This window comes from Arachis hypogaea, chromosome 1, assembly GCF_003086295.3.
Source record: "Arachis hypogaea cultivar Tifrunner chromosome 1, arahy.Tifrunner.gnm2.J5K5, whole genome shotgun sequence".
Classification (NCBI taxonomy): domain Eukaryota; kingdom Viridiplantae; phylum Streptophyta; class Magnoliopsida; order Fabales; family Fabaceae; genus Arachis; species Arachis hypogaea.
This window is the reverse complement of record NC_092036.1, coordinates 30273618-30295743: the sequence shown is the minus strand read 5'-3', so window position 1 is coordinate 30295743 and position 22126 is coordinate 30273618. Positions and strand designations below refer to the sequence as shown.

Here is a 22126-nt window from a genome sequence, read left to right as displayed (position 1 = left end):
CCAAAAGACAATCCAAAAGACAATATACAAATCTTATTTCTCCAAAATAACCTCTAAGAGGAATCAATACAATATATATATATATATATATATATATATATATATATATATATATATATATATATATATATATATATATAGTGGAGAATATAAGTATCCATGCAAATACATCAACCAAAATAAAATCCCAAGATACTAAGGATCTTCGCCAAGATAGAAGCCTCCAGAGTGCCTCAGCGAGGAGCCTCACGTCCTGCATCTGGAAATCACAAAATCTGCATGGATAAGAACCAGAGGTTCTCAGCACGGTAACAGTGCCCAAATATCTAACATGTAATGTCTTAGGAAAGCCGAAGGCAATCCTAGAACTTCCAGATATAATCAAAGCATATAAATACAACTAAACCATAGGAAAAATGAAATCAGGTGACTAGCTTAAGGATCTTCAGACTAACTATATATCCCCTTTTCAAATCCTACAAACCTCCCAACCGCCAACAATAACAGAGATGCAAGCACAAGTAAATCAAGCAAGGAATGCACAAGTAAGAAACAGATAAGACAATTAAGCAATTAGCGAGTAATGATGCAATCAATTAGGCAATTCAGACAATTCACATATAATGCATATGATGCATGCCTGTCCTAGTGGCTGATGAGTCTCTTCTGTCGGTTATAAAGCCAGCCCAACAAGTCCTGGTAGCTAACCATTGGACTGTCCTTCTATTGTGCATCCCTAACTCGAGTTATCTCATAACACAAACATCATATATATACATATATCCAACACCCTCACTGGTGTATATTTACAGGGGCGAGCTCATCTGGAACTTTCACAGTGTCCGGCCACACTTACGACATACGGTCAGTAGAGTATCAAGTTTTCACCTGGAGCACGTGGTGGCTAGACACTACTTTCACCCAAGAAAACTCGTATCTCAGATAGGTGGAGTGCAACAATCATAATAATCAACAATTTAGCATATATGCATTTAATCACAGCCATACATTAACATTTATCTCAGCCATTCAGCTCACAATTCATAATTCTATACTCAGCCATAATCATCATCCCACACGGCCATTCGGCTTATATCACACTCAGCCATTCGACTCATATCATATACAGCACCCTACCATCCTCCTCAACAACTTATCACATCATCTTTCATCATATTCATCATATCTTATCACAACATCCCTTTTCTTCCCCCACAAGTTACCCTCTTCCCTAGCTTTCCCTTAATCACTAGGAATTTATATCAACTCAAGGTTTAAGGGATGAAATTGGGGGTTTATAAGCGTGAAATAGCATCTCGTAAGGTTACGAGCTTGTTGGAAATGTGAAGAGCTTGAAAACAAAAGCTTTAAAAGAGAACCGGGTCGCGTGCGTACATACAGGGGTGTGCATGCGCATGCCCAGAAGTATTTTTAAAAAGTGTGCGTACGCACAGGTCTGTACATATGCACAAAAAGCAAAATCTCCAGGGTTAAGTGCGTGCACAAGCTGTGCTAGCGCCACCACCAGCATGCCATTCCCAATGTATGCATACGCACGGGGACGTGCGTACGCACGGGGACGTGCGTACGCACAGCTTGCAAGACTTCCTTGGCCATGTGTGCGCACAGAGCGTGCTAGCGCTCCCAGCAGCAGCCCCATTTCCATGTGTGCATACGCACGGGGCTGTGCGTACGTACAGGCTCCAAAATTTCAAGGGTTGTGTGTGCGCACAAGGCTATGCGTGCACATACAACCCAGAAATCATAAATTCTGCAGAAGTTGCAGAATTCAAATTTTTGGCCCAAACTTCCAACAATCATATCTTCTTTCCCAAAATTCAGATTTTAACCAAATTTAAGCTATTTTAAAGCTTATGAAATTATCTTTCAATTGATATAAAAATCATCAAATTTCGAAAATAATTGCTCAAGATATGATCCGTTGAAGTTCATCAAAATCCCACTTTTACCAAAACTTATAAACTCCCCATTTTAACACATAAACACTTACCAACTCTCATGTAAAACCATTCAAAACTCCACCACTTCAACATCAAACATTTCCAATTCTCATTTAATCAACAATCCACAATTCTTCAACATTTATCCCAAATCTCAACTCAATGATCCAATTCACAATCAACAATTATATCACAATTCTCAATCAAACATTCAAATTTATCAATCACCATATATACATGCATATATCAATCTCACCCATTAAACTCATGTTCATCAACAAGAGTCTCACCATTATCATCTATTAAACATATCAACTCACATCACATATAACTTTCACATGTTGTACTAACAATTACTATCATTCACAATCACCCAACCACTACTCAAATACTCATCTCAACCCAATTTATTCAATAACTACATCAACATTTCATAATTCAATAAATTTATACACAACAACATAATTCATTTTAATCTGTCAACAACATTAATAATTTAACTCCTATCTTAGGTCTCTAGTCTAAGTTTCACACCACATTACATTTTAGATATAGAAAATCGAAACCATACCTTGACCGATTTTTGTTCCACTCGGAAAACTCTCAAATTCAACTTCTAAGGTCTCCAAAACCTCACAAACAAATCTCCAAGCACAAAAGTTCCTTTCCAAGCTTTCCAAAACCACCAATCAAGCTCCAAAACACATATATACAATGCCTAAGCCACAATAGCACACCCAAACACAATAACTCAATCACTAAATCACAAAATTCCAAGTCTTTAGCTTAGGGTTGAGAATCTCACCTTACCCAAGGACCAAGACAGCTAGAACAAGCATTCTCTTCAAGCTAATTTGAGCCTATAACATCCAAACTCAAAAATCTCAACACTTTACCCAAAAAAATTTTAAAATGAGGGCTGAAAATTCTAAGAGTAAACTATAACTTACCTCAAGATTGCTTGGATGGATTTTGTAGAGCTCGACACCGCGGTTGCATGGCCGCAAACGGTGCGTCAATCGGAGCTCCGGATCAAAAGTTATGATCAATTGAATATGGAACAAAGGTTTTGGAACTTCTCCCCTTTCCCTTTCTTAATTTCAGCGTGTTTGTTGTGTTTTGAGGGGCGAGAGAGCTGAGCTTCATTATTGAATGAGGCTTGGCTGGCCCTTAGGCCCAACTTGGGTTCGGTTGGCCCGGTTCGGCCCGTTCGACCCAATTTTGGGCCGATTTCTTTAAATTAGTGTTAAAATTCTCATTTTAAATTTCTCTTTCACATTAAACCATAAAAATCTCATTTTTTCTTTTCTAAAATATATTTTAATTTATGGGTTAATTAGCCATTAATTAACCGGATTTTACAAACCGGGCTCAAGTGGATCCAAGCCCACACTATATCAGAACTCATTTCAGTACAAAACAACCCATTTCTCCCTTTTTGGAGAGAGAAACACGCTGAAATGGTGAATAGAGGAGGAAGAGAGAAACCCTAGCCACCATCAACTTCAAACCATCATAACTTTCTCGCGGAAACTTTGATTAACAAGCCATTTGCGGCCACACATTTCTCTTTCCATCCTCTACAATTCTATCTATGTTTTGTGGTGAGTATTTCATTCTTCTCTGCCCAGTTTTAATTTTTTCCCTCTAAAAATGTGATTGACTATAGGTGTTGAGTGATTTTATGATTTTGGTTGTTTAGGAGTGCTCTAGTATGAGCCATTGGTGAGTTCCATCAACCAATTTTATGGGTTAAGATAAGGAACCCTCTACTCCTTATGATTTATCAATTTCATGAACTCTAGGTTGATTAAAGTGTGAAAATTGATTATGTTAGAGTATTGGGTGATTTTGGTGTAAAATTGGAAGACTGATATTGCTTGTGGGGCCTTGGGAAGGCTTGGAGCTAAGGGTTGGTAGAGACTTCCAAGAAGAAGCTCAATTATTTTGGCTACAAGAGGTACGGCTTAAGTTTCATTTAAGTACTGTGTGATATGATGTGAATTCCTAAGTTAGGTGCTCCTATGATTAAGCTTGAATGGTACGATTGATTAGTATTATATGTGTAATGGATGATATTGATATTGGATAAGGATTGTAGAATTGTATATTTGGTAGAATTGATGTGTATAGATGATGTGCTTGGTAATTTATGAAATTGGATGATAATTTAATGGTGATGCATGATGGTTGTGTGTGGAAAATTGAGTATTTGAGTGATGACAATGCTTTTATGAGATTATGTATTGGATTGGTATATTGGGTCGGAGGCCGTGAATCTTGGGCCAGAGGCTGGAAAGAGGTAAGAAAGGTAAGTTGATGTGTGTATTGTGTGATGATATTAGAGATTGGATCGATTTTAAATATTGAGTGTGTGAATAATTGGTTTGATTTTTGAATAATAAGGTTTGAGGAATTGAGGTGTGGAATTTGATAGTTTTGGGTGAAATTGTGTAGATGAGGTAGGTTTGGTTTTGGTTGAGTGTAATTATTTGAATATGGTTGGGTTGTAGTCATTTGGATGAGTGAAAATGAATTTGGCTTATAAACATTGGAATAATTGGTGATTTCTGTTTCTGGGTAAAAACTGATTTTTGACTAACTTCGGCGGTCCGTACTCAGTTTTCGGAGTTAGGAATTCTTCAAAATCAAATTTTTATGAAAGTTTATTCAACGATCTTTCCAACGGTTAAGAAATGGTTAAAAAAGGAATTTTGTAGAAGAAGTTATGTGGGTCGGAAGTTTGGGGTTTGAAAATGTAATCTTGCACGCGTCACTCACGATTTTCACCAAATCACGCGTGCGCCTAGCCAACTCGTACGCGTCACTGTATTGATGCAGGTGCCCAGTAGAAAATCCAGAGAGTTGTGCTGGTACTGTGCTGGTTTTGTGCGAGGAGCACAAAACACACCCATGCGTACGCGTGGCTGATGTGCACACGTCACTCTGCTTTTCCACCTTCCCAGGCGTGCGCATGGGCGATGCTTACGTGTCACCCGCCTTTCTCCACTTCCCATGCGTGCACGTGGGCGATGCGCACACGTGACCCTATTTTCAACAAGAGTTGATTTTTGAGTTTTTAAAACCAAATTTCAGAATTCTAAGCCTCCATTTTCATCCTCTAAGTCCTAAATCTTTATAGTATGCCTAGTAATAAAAAGAAGCTAGAACATGTGGTAACTTGTGGATGAAGTAAAGTGAGAACCAATGATGAATGATGAGTAATGATGATTGTGTGAGTTGCTAAGGATGATGTTGGGAGTGCTGTGTATGCCATGAGCCGAAGGGCTATGTTTGTTAGTGAATTATGGATGGTTGTGTATTATGTTGTGAGCCAGATGGCTGTGATAAAAATTGACTTATGGTGGAGTATGTATATACATATGATTGAATGAGATAGATGTGCCGGGTAAGAGGCGGTGGAAATGACCACTCGCTCCAGGTATATGATTAAGAAGTGTAGAGATGTCTAGAATGTTTGGGAAATGAATTAATGAATTAATGATTATGAAGGAAGTGGAATAATAATGAAAATGAACTTGAATTTGATTGTGATAGGCGTCCGGGTAAGACGCAGTGGTGTCATCCACTTGCTGCGGGTAAGAGACAAGGACACCGGGTAAGATGCAGTGATGTTTTCCACTTGCTCCGAGCATGAATTTTGAATGAATTGATGTATGAAAATAAATTGCAATGATAATGAAAATGTGTTTCTGAATGTGACATCGGGTAAGATTCAGTGGTGTTATCCACTTGCTCTGGAAGAGTTTGAGGCTTCGGGTAAGATGCAAGGGCTGTGTTCTGTCGTCGCTTGCTTCGGGTCGAGAACTATAACATCGCCTGGGTAAGAGGCAGTGGTGAGGTCGTCCCCTGCTTCGGGTACGCGGGTAAAATGCAAGGGTTGCGGCGCTGTCCCACTTACTCTGTGTTTGTTGTTCCGTCCACGGTTAGCTATCAGGACCTGTCGGATTAGCTTTGTAACTGACAGATGAGACTCATCGGCCATAGGATAAGCATGCATCATCTGCATATGTTTGATACTGTTTGGGTTTGCTTAATTACTTTGATTTGCCTAATTGTACATGTTTCCTGATTATTTGCTAATTATCTTACTTGCTTTACCTGTGCATTACTTGCCCGTATTATTTGTGTTTGTATAAGAGTTGAATTACTTGAGGGATGATTCTATTCTTGGATTATTTTGTTGGAAGGTAGTGAAAGTATGAAGGATATTGGGTTAGAGATAGAATGCCCTATGATAGTTGGCAAGTTATGGATTAGTGAGGACCTAGGATGAATAATTGATGAAAGGAAGTTAAAACTCTTAGTGAGTTTGTATTATAGCGCATTATATTTATTTGGTACTTTTACCGTACTGGAAACCCATGGGTCGGGGGTTCTCATTCCATATATATCTCTTATTTTTCAGATGCAGGTCCAGGTGCTCAAAAGTGAGCTACGGTTCATCTGAGAGATGGCGAAGGTCTTTATATTCTCTACTTATATTTTTCTTAGAATCTATCCACCTTTATTTTGAAAAGCTTATATTACGAATTGAACTCTTTTGAACTTGCCTATAGAGGCTCTTATGTATCTTTTGGGAGAGATTAGAAAATACTGTTGTCAACTACTTTCATACTGTACCCTAGACGGCCTAAACTTTGTGGGTGACGACTAGTGGCTATTTACTTATGTTATATATCTATATATTGTCCTTCTCTTATTCTCCTTTATGACTTTATCCTTATATCGCTTTCGACTTCACGCTTTATTTTTTGTTGTCGATACGTGAGTGATATGACTTCGCAATTTTATTTTTGCTCTTTTCAGCCTTCTCGATTAATACTCCTTTCAATTTTTTTTGTAATTATGTATTAAAAATCCACTTGAGAGTCGTACCACCTTATTATCATTGATTTATGACTCGAGCATAAGGATTTGAATATTAGGGTGTTACAACTAGCGAGGACGATGTTCTCACTCCCCTACAGGTTTTTTTTCCTTTTTAGGATATGGACGACAAAGTTTCAGAAGAGTTATTTCATTCTCTGTTTATTTGATATTTTTGTATTATTTTAACTATTATTTTTTCCTCGCTTTTATCTTTACCAATTTTGTAAGAGAGATAGGAATTTGTGATATGTATGATTGTAAGTTATTGTAATATATATATATATATATATATATATATATATGTTTTCAACAAAAAAAGTGTTTTTGAAAAAGTTTATGCGGTTTTAAGTTTTAAATAGACTCCTATTTTAGTATTAAATATGTTTAGAGTCATAATACCCAAGCTATCAGAGTGGCGCAGGCGAAAGCGTGATATTCTAATAGTGAGAATGTTACATAAGGCGACCACAATTGCTTATGAAAAATAAGTGCAAGGCGACAACAATACCAAGCAATAATTAGGTAAGCTGATTTTAGAGTCTCACATTACTCCCTAATTCTCAATAAACTTTATTGAATTCCATCTTTTGTATTGTAAGTGTACCAACAAAAATTCATCCACTAACTAAAATTTCCTTTATTTTTATTATTATGTAGTCTTATTCTTGCTCCTTTACCTGATTAGAAGACCAATCAAATAAAAAATTTCAGACATTTTTTTTAAGTAAAAGTGAAAACCATAGATCATAGATATATTTTTATCACAAAGAAGCAAAACAATCTTTTTTTTTTTCAAGAAGTATAAATGTGACTATTTTTTATTTTAAGCATGAGGTGGTGTTGGAAGTGGGTATTGCAATCGTAGGATGTTAGGGGAATAATCAACAAGATGGTGAATGTGATGGTGGAAGACAAAGAGAAGTTGTGAGGACGAGTTAGGTAAAGAACGGGTAATTTAAAAATTCTAAATAATTTTTTATGATTTTGATAGTTTTGTCAATTAAAATTTATCTTTTATGAATATATCATTAATTTCGTTTTTCATATGTAGATTTATCAATATCTGAATCCTTCTTAGCTAAAAATAATTATTTATTTTTAAAAAATATATTTTTTATTTCTATTTTATTCTATTTTTTTTAGTCGGCCTAATTATTAGCTGCAAGCCTGCAACATTAGTTTAGGGATGTGATTTTCTAAGAGAGATATATATAAGACCATCTCTAATAGAAAACTTATTCCAATTCTTATTTATGTTTCACCTGACAAATTATCATTGGATATTATAAGTCTCTCTGAAAAAGAATTTTCTCTCTTCAAAGTATGAGTAAAAACGTTACTTCTTTTTTTTCTAACAGTTGAAACTGTATTGTGCAAAAAAAACAAAAAAACAAAAAAAAAACTTGAAGAATTCATGCGTTAGAAGTGCTCTAAAAGAAGCCTTTTGTTTTTTTTTTTTTTGTCGTAATAAAAACGAAGCTCTATCTTTAGTTTTAATGATTGAATCCTGTGAAATTACTTAATTATTAGGAAATTATCAATCACTTGTTAACTATAAGATTTGTTTTAATCATTTGTCCCAATCTTACGATACATGCTTTCCACATGTTCATGATAAGATTTACAAGCAATGATTCCTTATTTCTCACTTTATGTAGTTTTTACCAAAATAATTTAACATTATTTTATTTGTTCAGTTTAGTTATCAAAGATTGAAATAATATTCAAACCCACGAGGGCTAGAGGAGTATATATCTTCCTGTCCATCGGGTATCTATTCCCCACCAAGGTGCTTCTCTATTTGACAAAAAAAAATGTAAATATTAGTTAGATTAATGGATGGTTTCTTCTTTCTTCTTTTTTTTTCTTGACAGTTGAAAACTCAGAACTGTTATATTCACATATAGTGCGCTGGGCCTACATCCAATGGTATGACTCAACTTTTAGTTTTGTGGGTCAATTTTTATTTTATTTTAAAGCCTGGTTTGTCAACTTCTAAACCTGAAATTGCTTGAAAAAAAGGTGTAGAGAAGAAGAAAAGAAAATATTATGTTAATATGAACCGGCTAACCAATGGTTATACAGCTGTACTTAGCATAGTGAATCTTAATCACTACACACTCACTGGTTAGTTGCCTATTTGAGGTAAGCGCACACATTTATTAAATGTCTTAAGGTCTCAACTATGTTTTCTTTAATATATACTATATATAAGAGAAACATTTTTCAATATTCAAGCTATAGTATTTCGAGTCCCTACCAAAAAAGTTAGTTGAATGGATTTCGTATCCATACTCAATGCTTAAATTTTAATATATTATTTTAAAAAGAAAATTGCTTAACTAGAGATCTGAATTGATGTTTTATTTAATACGCTTAATATATAATTATTAAGTAAATTATATAGTCTCTATTTTATTTTATTTTGTTTGTTCATTCTCCATTTTATTCTAATTTTCAAATTTGAATTGATATCTCAAATAGATACTATCTTACGTATGAAATGAGTAAAAAAGTATGGTTGCATGGAAGAAGATTATCCTTCTTTAATTGAAGGTTTAATCATTATCTTATAATAATTAAAAACTTTTAAAATGGTGAACCAATTATTTCACCTACCTATGAAAACCTACAAATTAAGGGAAAATAAAATAAAATAAAATAAATCAGTATACTTAACGATAAATATGACCCAAAAAAATACGTATATATCTATAGATTAATAGAAGGATCCTAATTGTAATGAAAACCTTCCTAATTGTGGGGCCAATAGCAATATCTTGGCAGTGGTTATATGATATTTTCTTTTTTGGGTGCCATTCGTCATCAGTTTTAGTGTCTGCTGATGCATTAGCTTTCTCATTTTTGTGGCACTGGTGAATCTGCTACTCTAGCATATACCATTAATACTATAATATGCTATTATTAATTTATTATGTGCAATAAGCAATATTGTTCTCATAACTAAAATTAAAACCCCAATTGCATGCGTTCCTTTATATTAGCTAGTTATTCAATTGAATATTGACAAAATAAATAAACAATATATAATTAGCGTAATTTGCAGAAAGTTTCTTTCTATATGAATAATGCTATATTGCACAACTATTAGTCTATTACTGTAGATAATAATTTTTGTGCATTCATAAAAAGCATCCAAGTTGGATTCAGATGAAAATCATAAAAGTTTGGGGTCGAAAGGGATAAAATATTAAATTCAAAATTCAACCCAAAACACACACTAAGTATTCTGTTACAGTTGGCAAGGATTTTTAACGTGCACCAATTGAACACACAACAAAATTTTGGTTTCTTTTATTTTACAAATGATGCCCCAAACATATTTTAATTAGCATCTCATCAATTTGTTGTTGTGGTGGCTTTTCTTGTTTATTTTACCCTCTCATTTGTTCTTCTTAAAAAATAATAATATTATTTCTATATTTTTCAATTAGTTTCTTGTCGATTATGTACAACATCTATCATATTCTTAAAAAACTTGTCAGTTGCAATTACCAATAGATTCAAGGAGAGCAAGCAGTAACTTTGGTCTCTCAAAATTTTAAAGAATTATTTTTATATGAGATATATGGTTGATCAAATAAAAAAATTTTATTTGGTTAAATAGTTTTATATGTAAATATTTTTAAATATATGATAGATTTAAGTTTTAATTTTTTTATTAATATTTTTACTTAACCAATTTAATATTGTACACTTTAATTTCTATACTTTTTTTCAAATTAATTTCTATATACTTATTTTTATATCTATTTTTAATAATATTAAAAAATTAACTATTTAACATTAACATTATTAAATAAAAAATTTACAGTGAATTATATTGTTATGTTTTGATGTATTTTAGATTTTTTTTTCTTATAAAAAATACTAAATTTTTTCTAAACTTGTATTATTGAAAGGAAAAATTTTTACTTTATTTTTTTTATAATAACTTATTTCAAATTTTTCTTTTAGATTTGTATCTTATATTTTATAAGAATACTAGTATGTTTGAGATAATTAATAGTTTATGAATTGTTTTCAAATTTTTGAAATTTCTAAAAGAATTAATTTTAATTAAAAAGATATATGATAATTTTTTAACTAAACACACCATAAAATTATTAATGTTTTATAATTTTATAGATTATTATTAATATTGTTGTGTCTATTTTATATAACTGTCATGACAAAAATAAAATTACTGAAAAAAATTTACTTTTATGTAATGAAAAATATAACACAAAAAAATAATTAAAGAGTTCTTATAAAATTCGAGTCCTACGTATTAAAATTCTTAAATCCGACCCTGGTTGCTAGTTACAAAATTTAACAACTACGAACAGTGGAATGGATTTTGAAATTTTTTTACTACAACTATATATTAACTATAACAGGTCTCGAAATCAATGGTTCATATCCTTACCAACCACCCCGACCAAATCCTACATATATTATATTTTTTTAAGATAGAAAAACTCGAACCCGCGATTTTTTAAGTGAGTATAGAGAGTATGCCTTTGAACGAGTATAGCTCATTGGCGAATATATATTCTTGTTTACTAACGAAATGCTCTTCGTATCCTTATTTTTCTTGCCTTTTTTCTCAAATCACCTTTCCCCTGGTCCAAGATTTTTAAAATTTGTACTCTACTCCACTTGGGCATCTTTTGCAAATACCCAAAAATAATCCACCGTAAGTTGTTCTGCAATACTATTAGTCTACTACGCTACAGTTCTGTTTACTGGTTGGCTCAATGGTGTAGAATTCAGTTGCTATATATATATATGTGTGTGTGTTTTTCTTGAAAATGACATTTATTGGTGTTGGCCTCTTCTAAATCTTCTCCTGAAATTTCATTTTAGAATATTTTATTATTATAAGAAAATGTTCAAGTGCTGTGAGGACCAGTAATATTCCCTTTTTTTATTTGAATTGTTAATGTTATGCAAGTTGCGGTTGTGGATGTTTTGCTGATATAGTCACACTTTTATTCCGTCCTTTTCTGTTTGGTCCTAAATAGGGATCTTCCTTCTATTGGACACTTTTTAAAAAATAAAAAAAGAAGAAAAACTCCAAGTTTGTTTTGTTAATTGTTACAATCGGAGAAGACATTAGACATCCCTATTTAAATGTTCAGCAACCGAATAATTTAAATAATTAACATCAATAACAATAATGTATAACAAATTAAGTAACTAATGTGATGAGTGAGTGAATGGTTCCATATATTTAAGAACTTGAACTTTGAAAGTTTTGCACAGTAGTACATTAGTTCTATTGAATTGACCTGAGGCAATGAAATCAAAGAGAGGAAAACGCTCAGAGGTAAGTAATGTGTAACAACTAATAACTAAGCCTTTTATACAATAACTTGCCTCTGAAGCTTACTATATATATCTTCAACTCTATGTTTGGTGAAGAATATTCCTAATTTCATTTCATTGCAGGCCTTTTGGCCTTCAATTGTGATGAAGAAATGGCTAAATATAAAGCCACAGGTATATGATTTTAGTGAAGATGAAGTAGACACTGAAACTGAAACTGAAACTGAAACTGAGAGTGAAGATGATGGTAAGATTTTTGGTTTTAATATATTCTTTTTTTTCCGCCTTTGTTTGTAATTTTTTGACTTTCATGAATCCAGCTTGCTCTCTTAAAAATTCAAGACATCGTCTGCGTCATCATCATGAAGAAGATAATCCACTTAGAAGAACACAATCCAGATTCCCAACTCAAACAGTACCAGGTATTACTTAATTCCCATGCAGTAATCCAGTTCTTTAAGAGATTTAAGAAAAGAATGTTTAAAAAAAGAATTAAAAAAACTGTTTTCTAACTATTTTTAAAGTTGTGTTCTTGTGTTCTCTTTTCTGTTATTAGTTGCAGCTGCTTAATTATGAAATTTAGAATATAATAAATATGTCATCATCTTCTTATGGCTTGCATAGCTTTAATTTGTTCTCACTTTTTTGGTAGACATTGAAAAAGAAAAGATATGTTCTTATTTGGAATCAAATTTGCCTAACTATGGAGCTGAAATATTCTTTTCCAAAATAAAGGAAATTGAAACACTTAAAAATGTCAAACAAAGCAAGAAGTGGAGAAAGTCAAAGAAAGTTTCCAAGCCAAGTAGTTGAATAATTTTCTGAACTCAAGTGAATTACTTACTTCCTTTGATACTGAAGAGTTCAGTGCTATTTGTAATTCAGATGCATCTTGTAAGGGATACAAGCCGAAACATCGAAGAGGAAAATCTGAAACGTTGCGTGCACAATACATAAACACAAAGGAAGTGAGGTTTGGTCATTAATTATCTGGTTATGTAGCATATTATGTAGATGAAGGAAATGTTTAATAAAATAATAATAAAAATTATTATTGTTTTGCAGGATAACAGTTGGAACTTGGAATGTTGCTGGAAGACTTCCATCTAAGGATCTTGAGATTGAAGACTGGCTTTGTAGTGAAGAACCAGCAGATATCTACATCATTGGGTGTGTGTTCTATCAATTTGCCTGATAATTTTGTTATTTACTTTCTACTTTCTTTGTGTTTTTCTCTCCAAACTGTTTGCCTTTTCACATTAATGACATTTCTACCTTTTTATATTTAGGATCACTCAAGAAACTTTTGGGAGAATCTTATATACCGTGATCTAATCTGATTGTTCACATAGCTCTGTGTTACAAGTTTATTACATAGTTTCAATTACTTTTTTCATGTTATAGTTCATAGAGTTTTGTTTCTGTTGAACTGTATCAATTAATTTCAATGATATTTATCACCTATTTATTCAATCAGTATATCTTATTTGCAAAGTATCTTTATCTGCTGAATCTTTTCACTGATTAGCACACAAAGGATTTAATCATGCAAAACTTCACCCTGGAATCCTGTAAATTTGTTCTTCAATGGATGCTTGAGTTTTTCATTCTAAGGTTCATAAGAATGGATTTAGTGAAGAAAAAATATATGCTTAGCATGCATTTACCAAATATCTATCTGTATCCTTATGCTAAACTAAGCCTACTTCATACACTTACACTATGAGTTTCCATTTTAAAATTGGTCTTCTAATTGGTGTTCTGTATTTTTACAGTTTCCAAGAGGTAGTTCCGTTAAATGCCGGAAATGTACTGGGAGCAGAGGACAATACACCGATCCGGAAATGGGAAGCAATCATTAGAAGAACTCTGAACAAAACTTCTGAATGTGAAAGTGAAGACAAAAGCCTCAGTGGCCCTCATTCTCCTGTACTAAGAACCTGTTCTGCTCCTGATGTTCTAGCAGACAGTATAGACACTAATCCATTAGATATGATGGACGAAGCGTACGGCAGAGCTTTCGATAATGATGATCTAGAACATGAGGAAGTGAACAACATACTCGGTATAGGGAAGAACTTACAGTTGAGAAGAGTATATGGTGTTGATATTAAGACTACGTTAGATTGGCCAGAACGTCCACTAGATGCAACTCCCATTGTTGATTCTGGCCCCAAGTTGCGAAGAGTACTAAGCAGCTCCGAATTGAACTGGAGGGGTAATGCTTTGGTGTATGGTGGTGGGATGACACGGTCACACCATAGTTCTGGAAACTTGAATTTGTTCTGGAAAGAGCAGAAGGTGGTGCCTGAAGAAGTAGTAACTGATCCCATTGCACATGTGTCTGACATGTTATCTGATGAGGAAGATGATACTTTTTCTGAATTGCCAAATGACAAGGATGATAATGGGCTAGGCACCATGAAATCGCATCCTGCTTATGTTCGAATCGTTAGCAAGCAGATGGTGGGGATCTATGTATCTGTCTGGGTGCAAAGGAAGTTAAGAAGACACATTAATAACTTGAAAGTTTCTCCGGTTGGAGTTGGTCTTATGGGCTACATGGGAAACAAGGTAATGGCTTAGTTCTACTTCCACATTGAATGTGAGTGAGTCACATCATTTATAAACATAGGTCGTAGGAATATTTTTTAGATGAGACATTAAGGCTCTTTTTGTTATCTGTTTCAAGACACAAAATACTGAGACGTTGGGAAAACAGAGAAAATTCAAAGTAAAACTTTCCTAAGACAGAAACATTTTGGTTCTTTATGTGCTTGTCTTTCTTTTTCAAGTTTGCTACTCCCTGGTGTCTATATTTTTGTCCTGAAACAGTTACATTGAAAACAGGACACAAAGAATAGAAACAAAAATTAATATTTTTGTATTTTGTTTGGTAGTGAATTGAATATAAGATAAAATAAATAATAAAAAATCTAATTTGTCTTTTTTTTCACACAAAATTTAGAATAAAAAATAAAATAATAAAAAATATAAGTATAAAAATTTGATAATGATAATAAAAAAAATGAAAAATAAGTTGTATATTCGTTTAGTGTCTTTGTGTCCTTCCTGTTAGAAAAGACACAAAATACACTAATTCAATATCCTAGGACACGTCTCTGTCCATGTCTCACCTGTCAAACACAATTTTATCATTTTTATGTCTCTGTGTCTATGTCTCATGTCCTGTTCTTATAAACAAGCACGGCCTAAGTGACATCATGACATTAAAACATTTCACTATAAATTATTGGCGAGGTGTGTTTAGATGTGTTCACAAAAGTCTACTATAGAGTTTCATGTCACTGTGAGTGCAAGAGTATGTAGACTCGTCACATTGCACCCCATCATGGTGTAGGGTGCTTGTTGCTCATTTATTAGTACACAATGTGAGAGGAACAACACATCCAGGTCATGATGTTCTACAACGTGATCAGTGGTTGTCCATATGCATTGCATATATGAAACCATGAAAAACTCACCATAGAATTGTATATGTACATTTACAACTCTGAATTTGCTTATTCTGACCTGATTGGTGCTGATAACATTGTTCCCGATGCAGGGATCTGTTTCAGTTAGTATGTCTCTCTTTCATTCGCGCCTATGTTTTGTTTGTTCCCATCTGACTTCAGGTCAGAAAGATGGGGCTGAGCAAAGACGAAATGCAGATGTTAATGAAATTCTGCGACGCACATGCTTCTCGTCTGTCCTTGATTCAGATCAACCCCAGACAATCCCATCTCATGAGTAAGTCTTATTTCATGCTGAAAGTAATTTGATACAGTCACTTTGAGCTTCCAAAAAGCGAGAGACTATCACAAAATGTATGTTTGAGTAAAGGATTTTATGAATTGGGTTGTATGATAAAAGAATCACCATAACATAAGATTTAGTTATGTAACTCTGCCTATATATTATATAAATGCAGTCATCATGTTTTATAAAACTTGGCCATATGTCCTACAATCCATGCAAGTAAAGTCTAATTTGAATCCTATCTAAAAAATTAACAAGTGCGAGTTAAGCCACAAATGTAGATTAATTTAGGCAGCCTAACATATTGGAAGCATTAGTTGCTGGTTATATAACTTGAACTTGTGACCTCGAAATAACTCAATTGTTACTCCAAGGCTCCCCTTAAAATTCCTTTTCTGGATAGAAGAAAGAAAATAACTTATAGAAAGGACTTATGTAATATATATACTGTTAAACATAATAGATTATCTGTTGCTTCTAGTAAAGCTTTTTCAATTGAATAAATTCACATAAGTGAAAGCACGAGTATCGTGGAGTGGACTTCCTAATGAGTTGCTCCTTGCTAACAGTCAGATGTTCTGGTTTGGGGACCTAAATTATCGTATCAACATGTTAGATGCCGAGGTTCGAAAGCTAGTAGCTCTGAAGAAATGGGATGAATTGATGAATTATGATCAGGTGAGAATTTGATTTCCAGAATAGACTAGATTCTTTGTCTCTAATGTGTGTTTTCTTAACTTTTATCAAAGAATCAATGCTTAGAAATATGGATGGTAGCTTCATCCATTAAGAGCTACATACTTGGAGTTACTAAAAGGATTGGAAGTTTTAACAGATAAAATGAATTTATTACTAATTCCCGCTCCTCATTTGCAGCTAAGCAATGAGTTACATAGTGGACATGTATTTGAAGGATGGAAAGAAGGACTGATAAATTTCCCACCAACTTACAAGTATGAATTCAATTCTGATAAATATGTTGGAGAGAACCCAAAAGAAGGGGAAAAGAAGAGATCTCCAGCATGGTAAGTCAAGACCACGATCTCAAACCTGTAAATCTCTAATTGGTGCATGCATTAACATTATAAATTGATAATATCTAGTAAAAAAAAATAATAATAAATATAAATTTATAATAGTTATTTCACCAAAAATACTTGTGGAGCATTAAATGGTTGTAAATGTTTCTTAAACAAGTATTAAATGTGCTTAGAGTTTGATTCTGAGAATAGGACACAAATACAAAGATAAAGTGACAAAGGCAAGACATAAATTTTTGTCTTATTTTCATGTCCCTACTTCAGAGAAGTACATAGAATACACAACTTTTATTGGCATGTCTCAATATTTGTATCCTATGATACATCCCCCTTGCTAAACATTGAGATGAAAGTACTCTTCCTATTTCCCATTAGGACAAAGTAAGATGCATTTAGTGACTGTGGGGTAAAATTATGCAGGTGTGATCGTATATTGTGGCAAGGAAAAGGAATAAGGCAACTTGAATATAGGCGTGCAGAAAATAAGCTTTCAGATCATAGACCTGTTAGTTCAATCTTCTCTGTCGATGTTGAAGTCTTTGACCAACGCAAGCTACAACGAGCTCTGAATTTCACATGTGCTGTAGTCCACCCAGAGGTTTTTCTTCCAAATGATGATGGCTTGCAATTTTACTAGATACACATTAAAGATGCAGAAATACAATATATATATTGGTAAGTAAGAAAATCCACAAAAAAGAATAGCATTCTATCAATTCACAAAGGTGCACTTCATTTATTGACTGGTTCACTAAAATTCTCTCTGGATGAAAATGTTTTTGGTAAAAGTCAAAAGATCATTCTCTTGAAGTTATCTTTAGTAATAAAATCCAAGTATTTAAACCTTTGAAATGAGAAGATTCCAATATAACTCTCTCTATTCTCTCGTTTGTCACTGCCATGTTTTGTTCCTGAAGATCCTTAAATGAATGATATATTTTGACACCTTGAATCAATATGTGACATACCAGAAGGAATAGTCACAATGAAAGAGAGAATTGAGGAAACTAACTTCTTGGTCAGTTGACAACATTGTAGGTGAACATGCTATCTGTTTGAATGACTTCGCTAGCTTCCATGTGCTGTAACAACTTCAACTGGTTTACGTTGGTGTAGCGTGCTAAAATGTTTGTTATCTTTGAAGTCTTATTGACAAGGAGAAACAGCTGATAAGTGGTAACCTGTTTGTAAATTTAGCTTCAACATGTAACAATCAAGGCTCATAATTCTCAAATTTATGTGCTGCTGGAAGCCTCCTTTTTAAAGGGTCAGTCATTTTGGGAAATATGAATCGAAATCATCAGTTTTCAGATAGAAATAAGATACAAACAACAGACAAATGTATATAGGCATACAATAGATTTCATGTTGGACTTCCTCTTTTTCCTTTTTAAATGTGTTTTTTCATATCTGGTATACAACTACAGTGTTATCCAATTTTGATCTCATTAGTTTGTATGTCCAACAAGAACAAATTTTCACTTTTGATTAAGGTTCCTATCTCATTATGTAAAGATTAGAGTATCAACATAACATTCCTCATAGGCAAGAACCATGAAGAGTGAAAAACAAACAGCATAGGCCAAGAGTACCATTTCAATCTCAAGCAATGCTATTTAATGGTGCTGAAGATAGTGATATATAATAATAAATTTAATATAATAAAATTTATAAAATACAATCGAAAAATGAAATAGCAAAAACAATAGAAAGCAACATTTCCAACTTTTTAATTAATAATGAAATCATGTTTTTAAAAAATTGGTTAGCACCTATAATATATTCAAATTAAATCCTATTTAAGTATTTATAATAAAATTTCATATATCAACAAACGTGAATTATGTTTTAAATATAAATTCATGTTAAACTAAACTTAAAAATTGATAATCAAGAAATTAAACATTATTCAAATTGGTCACCTGAAACAAAACTAAGTTGCGATACGTGACATTTACAATCATACAGAAGAAACAGAAGTATAAATAGGTAGATTAAATATGGAATTCAAGCAAGATTAACAACCAAAAGATAGAAACTGGATGTTATTACTTATTACATTACATGAGTGGTACCTGTTAATCTGTTATGCAATTTATTCAACCGTCTTAGGCACTAGTCAGGCATAAAGTAGGACATCGACTAATAAAGTAATAATACTACAATACCTAAGCACTTGAACACTATTTACAACCTTGATTGTGTGAATCGAGAGAAACCAAAATTATGATATCAATATATAATGTGTGTGAACATATAAGTAAAGAATGCATTGTAATTTATCAATGGACTTAATTTAAAAGGAAGCCCAATAATTATTGGAAGCAGATCAATTTGGGGAATTATTTCTGTGTGCACACTGAAGACTCTGCTGAGCTCGCAATCTATCTAAAAAAACTAAATGTCGAACAAGTTCTACTACTCCATTTGTCCACTTACTGCTGCTTCCTCATCCTCAGCATCTAGTTCTTGTTGAACACCTTTGACCTGTAAAGCAAGCAACATTTGGAAAAAATTTTCATGAAATCCATTCCATTAATGTTGCTTTGATAAAATATCCAATAATCGATGCCAATTTCAATACACTAGATAACAAGCTTAAAAATAAAAAAGAAATATTGATCAAACATTTCTGGAAAAAAAGAGCTATGATCCCTATGATAGTTAAATCCAAATTTCGCAGTCTGAATGTGAAAAATAATGACAAGGAAATCAAGTTTTGTAACTGTCGCATTACGAATTCTAGTTTCTAAGCTTACAACAAAACGAAGCTGCTGCATTTTTTTATTAAACTAGATGAGCCAAAACAAAATTTGTTTCAAAGCATAAGCATAATCCACAAGGAAACAAGAACAGTATTAATTTTAGCACAAGAAGATATCCTAGAACTTGTTTACCTCAGGTACATAATGCATCAACATATTTTCAATGCCGGATTTCAGAGTCACCGACGAACTTGGGCACCCACTACATGCTCCTTGCATCCTAAGTTTTACTATTCCAGTATCACTAGAGAAAAACAGAAACACAAATTAACTCAGTACAAATATAATTCCATAGTGCCCGTAGTTGCATGCTCTTCCAAAAGGTTTCATCGACATGCTTCAAGACCAAAATAAGAAACTAAAGAACTTACGGATCAAAACCTCGATATTCAATGTCCCCACCATCATCTTGCACAGCCGGCCGAATACGAGTCTCCAACAATTCCTTGATCATTGCAACGGTTTCCGAATCATCCTATACAAAAGGCATGCATGCTACCTTTTAGTTTAGGCCTCTCAAATATGGTTGAGTAGATACTCAAATGTACTTCAGGGTTAAGACATATTTCATGCTCCAAGACACTTAAATACAAGTGGGAATACGCCACATTAGTGGGGAAATGGTGACTTTACATCAAAACCCAAGAACAAAAAAAGAAAGGTACAAGAACAAGACACTCCTATATCATGTTTTCTTCCAGTTGGCACAACACAATAGAAATTACAAGAATGGAAAACGATGTCTACCTTAGCAAAATGTTTGATGACTAAAGTGATTAACCAAACTTAGTAGCAACTCACACATGACACCATCTCAAAGCAAAAGTCATTATATTGCTGATATAAATCTAGCATGAGTACTTATTAAACCGAATGAAACAACGGATTCAGTGACAAACACATGACGTACATTCACGTTGGTTAGCAAAAGCCAAAGACCTCATAAACTAATGACAAAGAAGCATGGTTCACATTTGCTAAAATGACAAAACATACGTAATGAGTGGCGTAATCATTAATACAAAACAACATAAGCATTTGAATCAACTAGAAAAAGAACATGGATGCATAATATTTACATCTTGAATAGCTGTATCCATGGCTGCAGCAGCTTTAGAGTCCAAAAACAACGGCTGCCCAGAGGAATAGAAGTCCATAATGGCCGCAAATATCTCAGGCTTCAGGAACTCCCAAGAAGCTTCCTCCGACTTCGTCACAGTAACAAAATCAGACCCGAAGAAAACCCTAGTAATCCCTGCAACACAACCACAAACACGGATTCACCAAAATGCAAGCTACAAAATGAAAATGAACTAGCGGACAAACAAAAATACCATCAATTCCAAAGAGTGACTTAGCGAGAGGCGAATTCATAGCCGAACGCATGTTTGGGAAGTCGGCGCTTCCAACTTCCATGACAGGCTTCTCGGGATAGAACATGAGAGACAAAGGATTCGGGGTAGGCTGCGTTTGGATGAACATGTTCCTCCTTTGCCCTGTTACAATGCACAGTTTGAACTGAAACAAACATAGAATAACAACTGAAAAAAGCGCAATGCGGAAGAAGAAGAAGACCTTCGAATCCAAAGAGGGTGGAAGATTTGAGTGATGGTAGTGGAGAGGCGGAGGGATAGAAGGCATTGCGGTAGTGGCTGTGAAACGACGCCATCGTCCGCATGGGATGAATAACGAAAACGTCGTCGTTCTTAGTCATGGGTTTGGGCGTTCGGTGGGGAAGTCGTGCTCGTGCTACTAATCGGAAAAAGCTTCTCGTCATTAGTTCCCGTCTCTTCTGACGATGGAGGAGGTGGGAGCTGAGGTTATTCACTTGTTCTTTTATGTTACGCGGTGTCACAAAAACGCAACCACTTCGTTGCAAGGTTCTGAAAACCAAACCGATCATGAAACCGTTCTAATTATTGGTTTATTAATTTAGTGGTCTAATCGATTCAATTGTGATCTAACTGAAAAAATATTTTATATTAAAATAATAAATAAATTCTAAATAAACACTTTAAAATATAATTATAATCTAATATAAACTTTAAAATATCTTCTAAATATTGAAGCTTTTGCTTTCAAAGTTTGCTATAAGAGAAACCAAAATCCTTTCTTCATCCTATAAATGTTTGCTGCAATGACATTGATCAATAAAGTAATTACATCCAAAAAAATATCAAACCATTTTTAACTTTGGTTTAAATTTGTCCAAGCAACAAAGAAAAAGAATCAAGGTTTCCTCATAAAAAAAAAGAATGAAGGTTCCTCCAAGTAGCAGCTATACAATCCATATCATTTAACACAAACTAGAAGTTCAGAAACCTCATTCTTCCATAGCTACAGGCTCAAAGCTATTGCCACCTAATTCTAACCT

At 33.6% G+C, this 22126-nt stretch overlaps 2 protein-coding genes across 3 annotated transcripts; one reads left to right on the top strand and one right to left on the bottom strand.

Annotated features, from left to right (window-relative positions):
* Nucleotides 1-11869: 11869 nt before the first annotated feature.
* LOC112801222 (type I inositol polyphosphate 5-phosphatase 2) lies at nucleotides 11870-18501 on the top strand. Of its 2 annotated transcripts, none has more exons than XM_025843841.3 (11): nucleotides 11870-12186; nucleotides 12309-12432; nucleotides 12506-12607; nucleotides 13071-13158; nucleotides 13251-13355; nucleotides 13961-14759; nucleotides 15754-15938; nucleotides 16517-16625; nucleotides 16824-16972; nucleotides 17408-17662; nucleotides 18026-18501. In XM_025843841.3, exons 1-10 carry the CDS (start codon nucleotides 12157-12159, stop codon nucleotides 17622-17624), a joined length of 1908 nt encoding a protein of 635 aa, XP_025699626.1. In that variant the 5' UTR covers nucleotides 11870-12156; the 3' UTR covers nucleotides 17625-17662; nucleotides 18026-18501. The 2 variants fall into 2 exon arrangements, with proteins under 2 accessions (XP_025699626.1, XP_025699632.1); XM_025843847.3 differs by having other exon boundaries at nucleotides 11954-12186; nucleotides 18011-18501.
* A 503-nt stretch (nucleotides 18502-19004) lies between these two features.
* On the bottom strand, nucleotides 19005-21647 carry LOC112801215 (nifU-like protein 4, mitochondrial). Its single transcript, XM_025843831.3, has 6 exons — nucleotides 21328-21647; nucleotides 21087-21248; nucleotides 20832-21007; nucleotides 20124-20227; nucleotides 19885-19996; nucleotides 19005-19474 (listed from the first exon to the last, which is right to left on the bottom strand). Exons 1-6 carry the CDS (start codon nucleotides 21527-21529, stop codon nucleotides 19406-19408), a joined length of 825 nt encoding a protein of 274 aa, XP_025699616.1. The 5' UTR covers nucleotides 21530-21647; the 3' UTR covers nucleotides 19005-19405.
* Nucleotides 21648-22126: the final 479 nt, after the last annotated feature.

What these genes read in the sequence shown, in the direction of transcription:
- LOC112801215 (XM_025843831.3), bottom strand. Translation starts at nt 21,529, where the DNA reads ATGACGAGAAGCTTTTTCCGATTAGTAGCACGAGCACGACTTCCCCAC. An exon ending in CACCCTCTTTGGATTCGAAG is followed by an intron (nt 21,249 to 21,327) that starts GTCTTCTTCTTC and finishes GCATTGTAACAG; the next exon opens with GGCAAAGGAGGAACATGTTC. An exon ending in GTCACTCTTTGGAATTGATG is followed by an intron (nt 21,008 to 21,086) that starts GTATTTTTGTTT and finishes GTTGTGTTGCAG; the next exon opens with GGATTACTAGGGTTTTCTTC.
- LOC112801222 (XM_025843841.3), top strand. Translation starts at nt 12,157, where the DNA reads ATGAAATCAAAGAGAGGAAAACGCTCAGAG. An exon ending in AACTGAGAGTGAAGATGATG is followed by an intron (nt 12,433 to 12,505) that starts GTAAGATTTTTG and finishes TCATGAATCCAG; the next exon opens with CTTGCTCTCTTAAAAATTCA. An exon ending in GCAGATATCTACATCATTGG is followed by an intron (nt 13,356 to 13,960) that starts GTGTGTGTTCTA and finishes GTATTTTTACAG; the next exon opens with TTTCCAAGAGGTAGTTCCGT.